This window comes from Phascolarctos cinereus, unplaced genomic scaffold (genome assembly GCF_003287225.1).
Source record: "Phascolarctos cinereus isolate Bilbo 61053 unplaced genomic scaffold, phaCin_HiC Scaffold_4;HRSCAF=312, whole genome shotgun sequence".
Classification (NCBI taxonomy): domain Eukaryota; kingdom Metazoa; phylum Chordata; class Mammalia; order Diprotodontia; family Phascolarctidae; genus Phascolarctos; species Phascolarctos cinereus.
The window spans coordinates 680,694,298-680,710,766 of NW_027555847.1; the positions used below are offsets into that span (position 1 = coordinate 680,694,298).

At 48.3% G+C, this 16,469-nt stretch overlaps 1 protein-coding gene across 1 annotated transcript; it reads left to right on the top strand.

Annotated features, from left to right (window-relative positions):
* Nucleotides 1-3,851: 3,851 nt before the first annotated feature.
* On the top strand, nucleotides 3,852-11,399 carry FGF22 (fibroblast growth factor 22). Its single transcript, XM_021009141.2, has 3 exons — nucleotides 3,852-4,558; nucleotides 10,602-10,705; nucleotides 10,969-11,399. Exons 1-3 carry the CDS (start codon nucleotides 4,297-4,299, stop codon nucleotides 11,161-11,163), a joined length of 561 nt encoding a protein of 186 aa, XP_020864800.1. The 5' UTR covers nucleotides 3,852-4,296; the 3' UTR covers nucleotides 11,164-11,399.
* The last annotated feature ends 5,070 nt before the right edge of the window (nucleotides 11,400-16,469 follow it).

Below are 16,469 nucleotides of genomic sequence, written 5' to 3' on the forward strand. Positions count from 1 at the left end.
CGCGCGCTCCGCGCTGGCTGCTGGGAGTCGTGGTCTCCGTTTCCTCGGGGAAGTGCTACCCCAGGCACTCCGGGGTGCGGCACTTACACTACAAATCCCATAGAACCATGTGGAGGGCGGGGCGAGGCCGGAGGTTGCCGAGAATATGACTTCTGATTGGCTGTGCCGCCTATCCATCTCCCGCTCGAAGAGAGAGTTATGGAGTGGAGAAAAGTCTGTTTCCGAAGGCTGGCTTCCAGGCCTTTGGCGGTTTGCTAGTTCTCCCTACTTCCGGGGCGGGAATTCCACTCCCCAAGTGGTCTCCCCTGATTAAAACACGCTCCTTTCTCACAAGATTGTTCTGAAGACTAAATGAGTAAGTGCTTGAAGTTTCCATAAATGCCACCTCATGAATGCAAGCGAAGAGGGTTCTCTTGGTCATCCAGTCTTTCTAGGGAACTTTGGGTCTCTGCCCCCCACCAATCTTATGCTCTATTCCACTTGGCTGACATTCATGTTTATTACACTGAAATTTCCTTAAACAGGCGTTTTTTCACCTCTGTATACCTAGGGCTGAGCATAGAGCAGAGTAAGCACACAGTAGGTGCTTACTAAATGAAGGATGAGTGAGTGAGCCACAGTATCCCAGGTCCTTTTTGGTGGGGATAGAGATTGTTGTTGTTTATCCTTCATTCTCAAAAAGGATCATTACGTCAAGTGAATTGGATTACAGTGAGGGAGGGCTGTGCAAAATCACTAGCTTCGGGGCACCTAGGGGGGAGCAGTGGATAGAGCTCTGGCCTTGAAGTCAGGAGGACATGAGTTCAAATCCAGTCTCAAGACACATGACACTTACTAGCTTGTGACCCTGGGCAAGTCACTTAATCCCAATTGCCTCACCCCCCCCAAAAAAAAGAAATTGTTTAAAAATCACTAGCTTCACTTTTTCCTCCGGAGCCACCTGGGAACAGTAGCAAAACATAGATCAGGATGACTGGGGATGGGCCAGGATTCCCAGGGCACCATGGCCTTTTCAAGCTAGAGTCTTTTCCAGGTCTCATTTTGTCTGAGGCAACACCCATTCAGTGACTAAGGCTAGGTAAGAAATGAGGCAGAGAATGGCAGTCTTTATCTAGGTGAAAAAAAAAAATCCATCTGGGAGAGGAAGACCCTTAGGGTTTCTGGCCAAAACAGAAACAATTGCTATTTACATTCACTCTGAGCCAATCAGGGCCCAAACAATTACCAAGTCGGGCTTGGCCTGGGACCTATTGTTGGCCAATTCCTGAGAGCCAGAATGGTTTGGGGTTAAGGTGAGGTCTTTAAAGGAAAAAAAAAAACGGTTTCAGGGATCAAAATTTTCCTTTAGGCAGAGAATCTGCAGGTAACAGTATGATACCCTGTGTGAACCGAGGGAGGAGAGAGACAGAGAGAAACAGAGAGAAGGAAGGAAGATCAAGCTGTGTTGCCTTACTGGCCAGTTCCAGTTGGATCCCCAGGGGGACAGCTCCTATTTTCTACTCACTGAGTTGTTTGTCCTTCATTCTTGAAAAGGACCGTGACATTAGGGAGGTGATGCCATGACCTGCAAGTGAGTTGGATTTAAGTGAGGGACTGGGAGGGATAAAGAAGGATTCTATGATTATGAAAATGAAGCCCTCTACTGCCCAGAGGTCAGATAATGCAGGGTGGGTGAGGGGAGGAGAGGGAGGCAGGGAACTCCCTGAGGGGATAATAGGAGACTTAAACTAGTGACCAGTGTTTCCCCCAAGGCTATATGAGGCTGAGCTCCTACCTGCCTGGGCTTAGATATCCTGGCACATTACACAATAGCCTGAGGTCTTCCCCAGGTAGATTTATGTCAATATCTCTCCCCTACCCCTCCTTCCCCCTACTTTTTTCCTCTCCAAGAGGCGGCTCACCCTATTTTCCAGATGTGGAAACTGAGGCCCAGGGAGGGGCAGAAATAAGCCAGAGGAGAGTGGGGACCAGACCACAAGCCTCCTGGCTTTTAGCCCTAGGCTTTGCCTCTCATTCCACCGAGACTCACCCTCATTTCCATCTCTGGGTCTGGTACCAGACTATCTGAGCCTTGGGCACCAAAGCAGAGGTACCTTCCTGAGGTAACAAGAGCTGCTGAGACGCTCTCCTGCCATCCCACTCTGCCGGTTCGGCTACTCATGGGTGTCACCAAAGCTACTGCCAGGGTGTCACCCATGCCTTCACCTCTTTGCTATTTAAAGAGCCTCCCCCAGTGAGGGGGGAGGGGACAGCTCAGACCTTTCACCCTTCCCTGGCCACTCACCCCACCCAATGTCCCTGTGTGAATCAGAGACTTATAGGCAATTGATGCCTGCATACAGGGAGTTTAGAAACCATCTAAGTCTGATCCTTAAATTTTACAAAGGGGGAAACTGAGGTCTAGAGAATGGCCATACTGGAAGATGCAGAATTAGGATTCAGACCTGATGCCTCTTATCCCAAATCCAGGGCTCTTTCCATTATGCAACACTGCTATATCATCTTCTAACCTAACGACTCCCACCCATTTATAAACAATTAAAAAATGAGGCCAAGAGAGAAGGAACTTGACCAAAGTCCCATAGCCCCCCACTGCTACACTCCCAAGTAGCCTGCCCTTCTGTGATCTTGAGTAAGCCCCAATCCCACCCTCTTCCAGGATCTGGACCTATGAAAATACCGCAGATATCACCTAGTCCATTTTATAAATGAGGAAACTGAGGCCAGAGAACAGAAGAAACTCTCCTAAGGTCACAGAAAGCTGCAGACCCATCTGTGAGATAAGAAAGTCTAGAAAGCCCAGACCTGAAAACCCTGGAGAGCTGGGTTCTAGCTTTCACTCTGCCACTGACCCTCTTATGGGACCCTGGCCAGGACCCCTTCTTTTTCAGTCCTCGGCTTCTCCCCTCTGCAAAATGAGTCTCAGCACTCTGAGGATCTCCTGGACTCCAGCCCAAGCGGACAAGCAGATGGGAGATCCCTCCTTCTAGTCACTGATGTATCTCACACACACACACGTACACACGTGTGACTTGCGTTCCTGACAGATTCAGCCTTTGACACATATGGCCCAACAGACAGACAGACAGACATACACATCCCCACCCCTGCCACAGGATCACATTACGCCTACATAACTGCTAATCTGCCACATCTGCTGCTGGGCACACGCACACAAACACAAACACACCCCCACACACACAAAAATACACAAACATGGCATAGTCAGAGACACCCACGCTAACAGAAGTCCACTTGCCTGCATTGTGACCCTGATGGCCTTGGGGGTCTCTCTCTCCCTTATCTGTCTCTCTTCCTCTCTCTCCCCTCCCCTCCTCTCCCCCTCTTTTCTCTCCCCCTCTCTCTCCCCTCTGTCTCCTCCTCTCCTCTCTGTCTCCTCCTCTGCCCCCTCCTTTTCCTTCTCCTCCTTGTCCCTCTCTTCCTCTCTCTCTGCCTGTCTCCTCTCACCTCTCTCGCTCTCTCTTGCTTTGTACCTGTGCCTGTTTTAGTCCCTTTCTCAATCCGTTCCCGTCTGTACCTGCTTCTGACTTAATTCTGTCCCTCTCTCTGTCTCTCTGAATCTCCCGGTCTCGCTCTCTCATTCTCGCACGCTCTCATCTACGCTCCGCCCCCCTCCCCCCCTTCACTAAGACCCTCAGGGCAGAAACACAGGCCAGTAAAGCCCAAAGAATTTTGTGAATGAGCCCCCACCCCGGACTCTAGCCGGGCAGGGCCGGCCCCCTTCCCCTCCATTCGTTCAGTGGGGGAAGCCCCGCCCTAGTGGGAGGGACTAGTTTGAATCAAGCCTCCGAGATTACCAGCCTCCGGTAGAAGCCCGTGGACCCTGGAGCCAGAGTCACCTGTCCGAGGGGACAGCAAAATCCAGGGAACCAGACACACTCCTCTCTCCTTGCAGCTGCTTGGGACAAGGGGACTCTAGTGGTATCTTCCTGGAAACATCTGTCCAGACTTTCTGAGCCAGAAGGTACCTCCTGGAGTGTCCAACCTGCCCATTTCACAGAGGAGGAAACTGAGGCCCAGAGATAGAGAAGTGACTTGCCTATGGTCGCACAGTGAGTCGGGAGTAGAACACAAGCTGTCTGGATGTGAAGTCTTTAGGGGACCAGGGCCAGGGAGGAGTGTGAGAGTCTGAAGTAAGGCTACCCAGGGCCTGATCTCCATCCTGTCTTGAACTGGACACCCTCCCCAACTGGCTGGGACATGGAGCATCAGCGAAGGTCATCCAGGTCCTGTGGCCTGGTCAGCGAGCAAGAGTGAGCCAACCACCTCTCTACCATGCCCCCGGGGCCCTGGCTTTGCTTGGCCTTGCTCCTTGCAGCCCGGGCCCAGAGCTCCTGGGGTCCCTGGCCCAGCAGGGCCCAGCCCCTGTGGCCCAGTGACCTCAGCATTAGCATCAGCAGTGCCCGTCACGCTCGGAGCTACCATCACCTGGAAGGTGACGTCCGATGGCGAAGGCTCTACTCATCCACCCACTTCTTCTTGCACATTGGGCCCAGTGGCAGGGTCGAAGGCACACGGCAGCCCCACTGCCCCAACAGTGAGTAGGGCAGCCTGGAGACAGAGGCCTGGCCTGGATGGGGTAGCCAGTCCCAAATTACAGGGGGGCCAGAGGTTTCCAGGGGTGTTAGAGAGTCCTAGAAAAGGATGAATAAGAGGGACCCAGTCCAGAATGGAAGAGAGAACTGGAGGAAGGGACCCAAGGAAATGTCAGTGTTTGGCCTGAGGAAGGGGGTGGGGGGCCCCACCAAGAGCAGGACCACAGAAGCCCTGGAGGGCAGCCATTAGATAGCCTAAGTCAAAGGATGGAGATGCTTTTTATCTAAGTCATTAGTGGGTAGGTGCCTTCCATCATCATACATATTTTAGGCTGCCCAATCTAGAAGGAGACCTTTTTATGGAGAAGGAAACTGAGGCTGAGAAGAGAAAGAATTTATCCAAGGTTAAACAGACAACTGTGGGCTAGAACTCCACTCTCCTGGAGCCCAGTCTTTGCCTGTCCCCATGGGGCAGAGGGGGGCAAGGTGTCCTTGTTGCCATCCTGACCTTATCTGTAGACCTCGGAGGGCAGAAGGACCGGTCCCTGAAGTGTGAACTGGAGAGAGAAAGGAGGAGGCCCTTAAGGCCTCAACTGTCTTTGGGATGGATAGGGGAGGGAGAGACACTCACAGCCAATAGTCCTAGATTGGGGGATCTGAGTAGCCCCAACACTGGACTCCAGGCTAATCACCTGCTGCTGTGTTTAATGAGAACCCAGTGAGTAATCACCATAATTAAGGAGGATAATAACCCTCTGCCCTTCCCTAGCCCCTTTCATCTGGGGATCTCAAAGCACTCATTAGCCCATGTGCCTCCCTGGGTGAGGACAGAGGACAGGGGCAAGTTGCTCACTCGATGACTCAGTGGTGGGCTCAGTGGCTGGCACCCAAGCATCTGGCTTCCCTTGGATGGAGGAGAGAGAAAGGTTCCTTTCACAATCAACATTCTGAGATGTCCCTTCCTAGGGATTTTGGGGGCCATGGGGACTAGAGTCCTGGGCCCTTCCATGCACTGTTGGGTGTATCTGGCATCAGTGCTTTGAACATCTGGACTCCAACCTGACCCAAGGATGTCCACCTCTTCCCCACCTCTGGCTCCACCTACCCTAGGACACATCTAGATGGAGAGTAGTTCTCTTCTGGCTGGACTATCCCACAACCACCCCCTAGCCATGTTACTGCTGGTCAGCTCTGACTAGAAGGGAAGCTCGCTGCACCATAAAGTCCACCCTGCAGCCTTAGGCTCCTTGCCCCATTAACCATGTCTGCCCCCCTCCTAAGGTGATACAGCATCAACAGAAGCAAAACTTCCCCAGTGAGAGACAAGGACAGACACTGCTCAGGACCCATCTAGGGTACTCTGCTAAGTTCTGGGGACCCTTTTTAGGGAGGACAGTGGAGGGTACCCAGAGGAAAGCGACCAGGAAGGGGGCAGTACCATAGAAGGAACTGGGAATTTCTGTCCGGGAAAAGAGAAGACGGGGGGACAGAGGAAGCCATCATTTGGTGGCCCTCTTCAAGTCTGAGATCACAGGTCATGAGGAAAGGGTTAGGCCTTCTCCTGCTTGGCCCTAGAGGGCACTGTATATTAGGGAGGGAGTCATTGACAGGCAAACTTCAGCTCAACTCTCTAATAATCAGTTATCTAAAAGGGGAATTCTCTAGTAAAGTAGGGAGTTCCCTCTCACTATAGGTCTTCAGCTGGAGGCTCAATGATCACTGGTCACAGATGTTGTGGAGGGGGCTTCTGCGCAGGTGTAAGGAGGACATGATGCCCTCTGAACTTCCACTTGCCCATGAGGTTAGATGGGTCTTCATATTTATATATATATTTTTTGGTTACACAGTGGGGTTAAGTGCCTTGCCCAGGGTCACACAGCTAGTAAGTATCAAGTGTCTGAAGGCAGATTTGAACTCAGGCCCTCCTGACTCCAGTGCCGGTGCTGATGGGGTTGTGGAAGGGGATGGAAGCTGGTCAGGAAGCTCCAACCCCAGCTTAGGCCTCAAGGAGCCTCAGAGGCTGCCCCGTCTAGCCATAGCTACCAATCCCCATCCCTTCCTCTCCAGATACAGCAAAGAGTGCCTGTATACATGAGTATGGAGGGGGTGATAAAGGATGGGTTCAGACTTGGGAGTTGGTACCCTGCACCCTCTGGGAAATAGAGGAAGGAGGCCAGAGGCAGCCAGAGGTGGACTGTGCTTTCTGCTTCCTCAGCATGGGAGGCCTTGGGAACCAAAGCTCTGTCCTGCCGCAAGTCTCCAGTTACCTCCAGGGGAGAGTAGGCCTCGGCCACAAGGTATAAGGTATGAATACAGAAAACCAATGTGGGCAGCAGGACAAGCTAGGGGCTGGTGAATGTTGTTCCAGTCCTGCCCCTGGCAGACTGTGGGCCAGTTCCTTCACTTTGCCCCTTCACTTCATCTGCTGTAAGGTGAGGAAATGGTAGAGATATTCTCTACGGGCCTTGTCATTTCTAATAATCTGTGAAGTTCTATAAACTTTTCCTGATAACAGGCTCCATTTCCTCTTCCTGGGAAGGGAGCGAGGGCAAAGAGGACACTTTAGTATCAGCAGAACTGAGCGACAAAGTCATTGGTGTCTCGATACCACAGGGTGGGGCTGGGTGTGTATGAGACAGAGATGGAGAGAGAGAGATCTCAGCAGGAATGGAGGGAGGGTCCCTAGAGGAAAGTCCTCTTCCCCAAAGAAACTCAGAATTTCAGAGCTGATGATAGGGATGGCTCATGGCTTTAGAGGTGGAAAGGAGCTTAGAGATATCATCCGGTCCGATCTCATTTTACAGATAGGGAACTGAGGCCTAAAGAAATGAAATCTCTAGCTAGTGAGTGCATGAACCAGGTCTAACTCTAAACCCAGGGCCCTTTTCAACAGTGCATCAGAGTGGGAAAGTTCCTTAGAGACAAGCCAGTCCCCACTTCTCATCTCACAGACACAAAATCCAAAGACCAGGGTCTGAATCCTCACCCCACACTTAACCAGGTGAGTTTGGGCAAATGAACTTGACAGAAAAATGCAAGGTATTTCAGGGGACTGTGAAGTGAGGCCAGTGTGACTGAAGCAAAGGGTCTGTGTATAAAAACTCTACAGGGGAATAGAGAAAAAAAAAAGATGGATTAGGGACCAGTCTTGGAAGACCTAAAATTTCCCACTTTGGACTTTCTCCTGTGGGATATGGAGTCTCTGGGGAGATGCCTGGGAGCTTTAGGAAGACAACTTTGGTGTATTGCACTAAAGAGATGCAACAGCAAGAGAGAAGAGTTAGGGAAACAAAAAAGTCCAGGCCAAAGGGGACTTGGGTCTGAAATAGGATTTGAGTGACTTTGAGGAATCTTCTATTAGAGATTTCCTTGGCCCTGGTCCTAGACAGTCATCTATGTCCTAAGCGTCTGCCATTGCCCACAAGGGCAATCAGATCACTGGATGGGGATGGCTCAAAGCAGGCCTTTCCTACTGCTGCTGGTGGTGGCTGCTATCTTCTGATGGGGGCGGGGCCGGGCAGATTTATGTCATTGCTAAAAGAGTCAGGAGACCCAAGTTTCAGTCTTGACTCTTTCTCCTCCCTGGCCTCAGTTTCTCCATCTCTGACGTGAAGAGGTTGGACATGATGGCCTCTAAGACTCCTTACAGATCTGATGCTCTCTTAAGGAATGGACAGGCTACCACGTGCCCAAGGGGTCTCTACCCCCCACGGTACCGACTCCATTCTCCCTTCATCCCCTCTCTCTGCTGAGATGGAAGACAGATTCTCTGGACCTGAGATAGGCGGCTGACGAGGTAGTGAGATAGAGCAAATAGAGGACAGAATTTGGAGTCAGGAATTCCTGGGTTCTAATGCTGCCTCAGATTCCTGCTAGCTGTGGGATCCTGAGTAAGTCATTTAAGCTTTGGGCACCAGTTTCCTCATCTGCAAAATGAGGGGGTTGGACTCAATGACCCCCCCACTCCCCAGACACACATACAACGTCCCTTTTAGCCCTAAATCTATGATTCTGTGTTAGATTTTGCCTAGCTGAATAAGCAGGGCTCCCCTGGTAGCTTTTGGGTCCGAAGCCAGCCCTGAAGGTGTGTTGATGCACACATGTGGAGGGAAGCCTCAGTTTGCAAAAGCTAAGGACTGACCCCATTCTACAGCCTGGCAACACTGTTGAGCCTTGGGGATTGCCTGCCAGGGAGGTGGGAGATAAGGTTGGATAAGTAGACAGATGGAAGGTTATACAAGGCCTTGAATGCCAGTCTGACAAGTTGGAACTTTTTCCTGTTGGTAATGGGGAGCCATAGAAAATGTTTGAACTGAGAAGAGCTAGAGAATCACAAAACACTAACTATTATCTGGAAAGGACTTCCAAATATAGAATAGAAATTGCCATCACACAAAGAGCCCTTAGAACACAGACAGAGCTGGGAGGGTCCTGAGAACACAGGTTGTCAGAGATGGGAGGACCCTAAGAACATAGACTGTTAGGGCTGGGAGGACCCTTAGAACGTGGAATGGCAGGGCTGAGAGGACCCTTAGAACATGGAATGGCAGGGCTGGGAGGGTCCTTAGGACAGAATGGCAAAACTGGGAAAGACCTTAGAATATGGAGTATCAGAGCTAGAAGGTACTTAAGGGATTGTATAATAATTACAGTAGAAGTAATAATAATAGCATTTCTATAGCGCTTACCATATACCAGGCACTGTGCTAAGCACTTTACAATTATTATTCCATTTGATTTCACCACAACTCTGGGAGATAGGTACTATTATGATCTCCATTTTACAGTTGAGGAAACAGACATTAAGTGATTTGTCCAAGGTCATACAAGTGCCTGAGGCTGAATTGGAACTCAGGGCACTCCATCCACTGTACCACCTAGCTGCTTCAACGTAATTTAACAGAACCCCCTTATTTGACAGATGAGAAAACTAAGGCCCATAGAGAGAAAGGGACTTTCTCAAGGTTACAGAATAAATTAATTGTATAGCCAAGATTAGAACATAGGTCTCTGAATCCCCAGTCTGGGGCTCTTCCTGCCCAATTTAAACGACTTTCCTATCAGGATAAAAAAACCTCAGGATGGTTCAATCAAGTTCCTGTGCATCTGATTGGAAGGTTGCCAAGTAGAGGAGCTGGGCAATAGGAAATAAGGTCAAGTATGAGGTCACTCCCCTCACCCCTCAGATCCCCCCTTACTCCTAGCTACCCCCTCCCCATGTCAGATAGACTCTGCCAGTTCCCCTGCCCCCAAGCTGGCTTCTGTGGTGCTCCCTCCACATTCCAGCTTGCTCCCACGCCCTGGGTCCGGCTGTCCGGCCCTGCTGGCCTGCCCACATTCCTGTGGGAGTTGGGCTCTCCCAGAACCTGCCCTATGGGCTGCTAGCCTCAGCCTCCTCCCTGCATCTTACCCCAGCCCACGAGCCTAGCTATGGGACAAGGAAGATGAAAAGGTCCCTGGAGGGAGATGGCCAGTGATCTGTGGTACCCACAACCCTTCCCCGCCTCCCCAGCACTGTGAACGATAGACTGATGAGACAGTCTTCCTGGTCAGCAGGATGCAGACACCCATGGTCCATCCATCAGGAAATGGCTCATTCCTCTTTTACTAGGATTATAATTAAATAACAGCAATTCCCATTTCAATCCCCTTTTAAGGTTTACAAAGTGCTTTTCTCATAAGGGCTCCATAAGGGAGGTGATGCATTATTATTCCCGTTTTAGAGATGACTTACCCACTGAGCTGGTTAGTGACAGGGCAGGGATTTGGGTTCCTGGCTTCAGCTCTGAGGCTCTTCAGCCATGTTGATGGAGCATTTCAACATTTACAAAGATTAACAGCTCACATTTGGATGGTGGGTGTTTCAGTTCATACAACAGCCCCAGGAAGAGTGAAGACCGTGTATTCTTGCCCACACTTTAAGACCACCCAGGTATCACCAGCAGAGCTGAGACCTAGACTCAGACCCCTATCTCTCAGTTGCTGACCTGGGTGTGAAAATGCCACCGGCTGCCCACGGTCCACCCCAGTGTCTTTTTTCCTCAGGCATTGTGGAGATCCGTTCCGTCAGAGTGGGTGTTGTGGCCATAAAAGCAGTCTACACAGGCTTCTACTTGGCCATGAATCGGAGGGGGAAACTTTATGGGACGGTGAGTATTCACCTGGGGAGGCAGAAGGAAGGGGGGCACGCTACCGTTGAGAACATTTCTGGAAGGAACCTCGCTGGGCAGGGCACCAGGGTAAACAGAAGTCTCACTATGCTTCTTGGGTGTGGAGCCCCTGGGAAGATGGAGATTTGGGTGCTAGTGCTGATACCGCCCCTGATTCCTGTGTGACCCTGGTCGTGTCCCTCTCTGGAATTCTGAGGGGCCCTTTAGGGCCTTTGCCCCGATCCTGTCTTTCTCTTCCGCAGAAGGAATACAGCCCCAACTGCAAGTTCATGGAACGGATTGAGGAGAATGGCTATAACACCTATGCTTCCCTTCGCTGGAGACATGAAGGCCGACAGATGTTTCTGGCCCTGGATGGACGGGGTGCCCCTCGCCAAGGTGGCCGGACCCGCCGGCAGCACCTCTCCACTCACTTCCTGCCCATCTTGGTCTCCTGAGCCTGAAGAAAAGACCACCATGTATAGATATACATATGTATTTTTTCCTCTATTTATTATTTTTTAAAAGACAAGCAAAGGAAAGAAAGATACCTTCCTTTGGAAGACCTGGAAAAAAGGCCTGGAACCTTCTGGGGAGCCCCCAAGCCAGCAACTGCAGAATATAGAGGCCCTGAAGTTTCTGGGATGCTCAGCCCCCAGAGAAGGGGTGGTCATTGCTAGTTCCAGGCCTCTGAAAAGACCACGTATTCATCAAGGATCAGTACAGCTGTATTAACTTGAATTTCTACAATGCCTTATGGCTTACAAAATATTTTCCTCACAACAGACCTATGAAATAGGGAGGGCAAGTGAAATTGTTCCCATTTTACAGATGACCAGAAAAAGAGAAGTGAATTGCTTAGGCTTATACAACTAATCAATGGCTGAGTCAGAACTTAAACGAACCCCAATCTCATGACTTCGAGCTCACTGTCTTCCCCTGTGCATTGTGGTGTAACCCAGTGGCATTGGGTCCCCACTTTCCTTGGGAGAGAAGAGGGTAGGGCTCAGGATCCAGAGGAGATATCTGCTATACTCCAAGGGGGCTCTGAGCTTCAGAGTAAGCAGTGTGGTAACACTATTGGGTGGGAAGCCCAGCTTTGCCTTTAACTCACAAATGGAGCTGTGACCTTCCCCACTGTGGGCCTCAGTTTCCCAATCTGTATAGTGAGAGATGTTGGACTCAGTGGTTTTTAGCATTCTTTGTATTATGAGCCATTAACACTCTATATTGTGTGTTCTAAAAGACCTTCCAACTCTGACCTTCTTTGTTCCACTGGCCTTCTGGTTCAGATATTCCATATCCTTTGTTTTCTGGCCCCTTCTGACTCTGACCTTCTATGAACATCCCATGTGTCTGTAAACTCTCGTTCTGACCTAGGTTCTAAGGTCCCCTCCAGCTCTGATGTTCTATGCTGTATGTTCTAAGGAAAGACAGTAATAAGGGCAAGCCCATTACATGAAAATCCAGATTCATAAATGATAATTAGGACATAAAGCTTTATAAAAAAGATTTTTTTTTTTTGCTTTTTTTGGTGAGGCAGTCGGGGTTAAATGACTTGCCATGGGTCACACAGCTAGTAAATGTTAAGTGTCTGAGGCTAGATTTGAACTCAGGTCCTCCTGACTCCAAGGCCAGAGCTCTGTTCACTGTGCCATCTAGCTGCCCCCATAAAAAGATCTTTGGAAGAGGGAACTTCCTTGGGGAATTTAAAATAGGACTGAATTTATAGAAATTCATTTTCCTCTCTACCTTACCAGGTATCTGCCAAAAAATAAGCCCAACCTCTTTCATTTCTAGATGGCCAGGGGCCAGGCTAGACCTGGAATAGGGCAATAGTATGCTGATAAAGCTTTAACAACCAGGATTTCTGGAGAAAAAGAAAAAGGTATGCAGGCCACACTTAAGTTTAGTCTGCATTATTAACATTGTCTCCATCACTTTCTTAAGTCTAGACAATCAGCAAAACAATAAATCGTGTGCTGATCTATAGCAGTTGCCAATTTCTAAGGTATAAATAAATATTCACAATAAAAATTTAACAATCAGGTCTTGAGAGCTAGTTAGAACTAGCTTTAACATACCTCTGGCTGGATTTGACCCAAAGTGCATCTGAGAACTGGGTGCCTCCTAGCTTCCTCTCCATCATGACAGGCCCCAGGAGAAGGCTGGGCTCAGGCGAGAAGACAGGTTGGCCCTAAGGCTAGACACATAGTGACTATCTATCCCTCCCTGGGAAAATGCTTATGCTTTTTCCTCTGAAATTCCTCTATTTCCCTACCATAATGTTACTGAAATTTGGAAAGGACAAATAGGAAAAAGAATGTCAGAGCAAGAAAGGTCCTTAGCTGCACTAAACGCTCTTCACCTTGCAGACTGGTGCCATTCAAATACAAGAAGTATTACTCCCTGCAGAACATCTTCTCAAAGGGAGTTTGCCACTGTCAAGTCTTCAGATAAGTAAGAATGACCTTCTATTTGTGAGCTTAGCAAAGTGGTTATCCCTTCCGTTTTCATAGGCTTGCATCACCCTGATGAGGAAGACGGGACATGGATTATTACTTCTGTTGTACAGATATGTAAGCTGAGGACTCAGAGCAGGGAAGGGACTTACTTAAGGAGTCACACATTTAGTGTAGGTAGTAGAAGATTCAGTACCATAACTAAGGGGCTAGTCTTATTTCCTAAAAAGAGGCAACTCAAGAGTTAGAATTGGGTCCTGGTCCTGTTTCCATCACTTACTTGTTGTAACCTTCAGCATGCCATTTTCTCTTTTCAGTGCCTCAATTTCTTCCTCCATTAAGGAATGTGTGTGTGAAATAATACCAGCACAGCCAGCCTCACCTGGTTGTTGTGAGCTTTCTAAAGCGCTAATGAAAGATACATGGGTGGCTATTATAAATTCATGGCTTTTTCTACTACTCTGCTATGATGTCACTGAAACTTGGGAGGGACAGATAGGAAAAAGAATGTCAGACCAAGAGATCCTGTTGTCTGGCCCTCTCATTTTATAGTGGAAGAAACTAAGGTCCACAGAGGTCACACAGTGAACTAGTGCAGACTCAGTTCCCAGTCCGGGGCTCTTTTCATCCAGTAGACTGCTTGCTTCTCATATCTGGGTGAAACCACAGGGTTTTATTCAGTTCAATTTCAACAAACACTTATTAAGCACTGCCTGTGTGCAAATGGAGGCTCAGTACAGGGGATACAAAGCAAAAACCAAAACAACCTTTTCTCAAAGAACTTACATTCTTTGCCTGTCCAAATGAAGGGAACTGGAAAGCAGGAGAACCCAAGCGATAATTTTGTTTCCTCTTTACCTGTTGTTATTCCCTTAATTTCTTTATATCGTTTCATTGCTATTGTAAGCATTTCTGGCACTATATCAAATAAGTTACTTGAAGTAAAGGATGATAGTGGACATCCTTGCTTTACCCCTAATCTTATTGGAAAGGCTTCCAGTTTATCCCCACTACATCTAATGCTTGGTTTCTGACAGATAACTTATATTAAGGAAAGGTCCATTTAGCCCTATGTTTTCTAGTGTTTTTAACAGGAATGGATATAAATAAGAACAAGGTTGGAGTGAGGTCCCCACTCCTCCACACCTTCATCTCTCCCTCCTTATCATCTTTCAGCTACCTCTACCCAGGCCCACAATCCTATCACATCACTCTCCTAGCAGGGAGGGAGGATTTTGAGTCTAGGCCACATATTACCTCAGTTCTGAATTCAAACTCTGTCCTCCTCTCTTCAAGGGAGAAGCCAAGGGAATTTTTTCTCTACTCTGTCCAAAAGGAAACACCCCATATTAAGACTAGGGCACATACTTGGGTACCTGGGGCCTGAATCACCAAGAAGCCAAGGCCCTTCCCAGGGAGAGAATGGCAGGATGTGGCAAGAGCCCAGTAGGAACCATTCTCTGAAACAGCAGATCTGTCTGGCATTTGGTACTCAAGCACAAAAGAAAAAAAAAAAGAGAGAGACTCATTTCCATTAGATTGTAAGCTCTTTGAGGGCAGGGATTGTCTTTTGCCTCTTTTTTGTATCTCCAACACTTAGCACAGTGCCTGGCACATAGTAGATGCTTAATAAATGTTTACTGATTAATTGATTGATTCCTAATTCTAGGCAGCCCAATGCAGATAGGGGTGTTAGCTATGGAAACCAGATTGGGAAATGGACTGAATTTGAGTACCCCAGAATCATGTACAAGTGGTCTCAATGGTCAGAAAACTTTCTTTGACATTGACTACTGGAAGGTTCTCATGCCACCTCAATCACAGGCTTTTTGAAGGCTGAACTCCTAGGGCTCAAATGTTCTCCCATAGGGAATAAGGAGATAGAAGGCTTCCCAGTTAATTAAGTTAATTAAAAAAATACCAGGCATTGAGGAAAGACATCTCGCTCTGATGGACCTCTGAGTCCTTGGGCTCAAAGGTTCCATTGTGAGCTGAGGCAGAGGGGAGAAAATTGACCTGAGGCAAAGAACCCCTTGGATAGTGAAGAAGGCTGAAGACCTAAAGCCAATCTTACATGAGGGTCATCTTCATCCTGAAACACATCTTTCTGCTGCTTCTATTATTTCTACCTCTAGTAATGAAAGCATAGCACTGGCCTATTAATGTGGGGACAAGGTGGTAACAGTGAGCAGGGACCTGTCACAGGTACTGGGTTAGTCTTGGAGCTGCTGAATGAGCTGCATGACGCTGGGCAAGTCAATCCTGATCTCTCAGCCTCAGTTTCCTCATTTATAAAAAGAGGATAGCTGCAGGTAGCAGATACGGTGCTGGACTTGGGCATTAGGAAGCCCTGGGTACAAATCTCACTTCTCTCACTTTGTAGTTGTTTAACCAACTCACTTTACCTCTTTTCTCAAAATGGGGATAAAATCTATAGTAACCAGAGGGAAGAACATGGCTAGAACACTGGACTTCGGAGTCAGGAAAACATGAAATCAAATTCTGCCTCACTTGCTTAGCTGTGTGACTCTAGGCAAGTCACTTAAACACTCAGCCTTAGATTCCTCATCTGTAAAATGGGCAACAATGGGGCATCTACCTCCCAAAGTTGTCATAAAACTCTAATGAGATAATGTACGTGAAGCTCTTTGCAAACCTTAAAGCACCATGTAAAGTCCTATTATTCTGTTATATCAAGCCTTTTAAAATAGATGGCTCCACCTCAGATCCATATTTGGATAGTAGAGTATAAAAAAAAAATCTGTGAAAAATCAGAAAATGCAGAGAACTGCCCAAAATTATTCTGGGGGGGGGGGGAATAGCTCCTGATAAGAAATAATTAAGTAAAGTGAGATTGTTCAGCCCAGAAAAGGTTGAGGGAGAATGTGAAGGTTTGCTGGGAGCAGCTGTATTACATATTTAGGGATAATCAAAGAGGAGGTTAGCACAGGCCTGGCATACAGTAGGTGCTACGTAAATGCACCATAAATTGCTTATTTAAAGCAAGAGGATATATAGCTGGATATGTGGAGGAAAACAATGGCAGAGCTGCGAAGGTTCTCAGAGACCTCTTAATCCAACTCCCTCCTTGTACAGAGAGGAAAACTGAGGTTCAGAGAGAGAGAGAGAGAGGCCTACCCAAGGTCACAAAGCCAGGGCTTTGGACTCCTAAGCCTCTTGTTCTTTTTGTAGTGGACTGTAATTTCTGAACTTTCACTAGCCTGGATGTGAAACTCCTTCTAGATCAGAGTACTAAATCAGATCATAAAAATGTTGGTCATCTAGCCTAAGCGAGGAAGGAA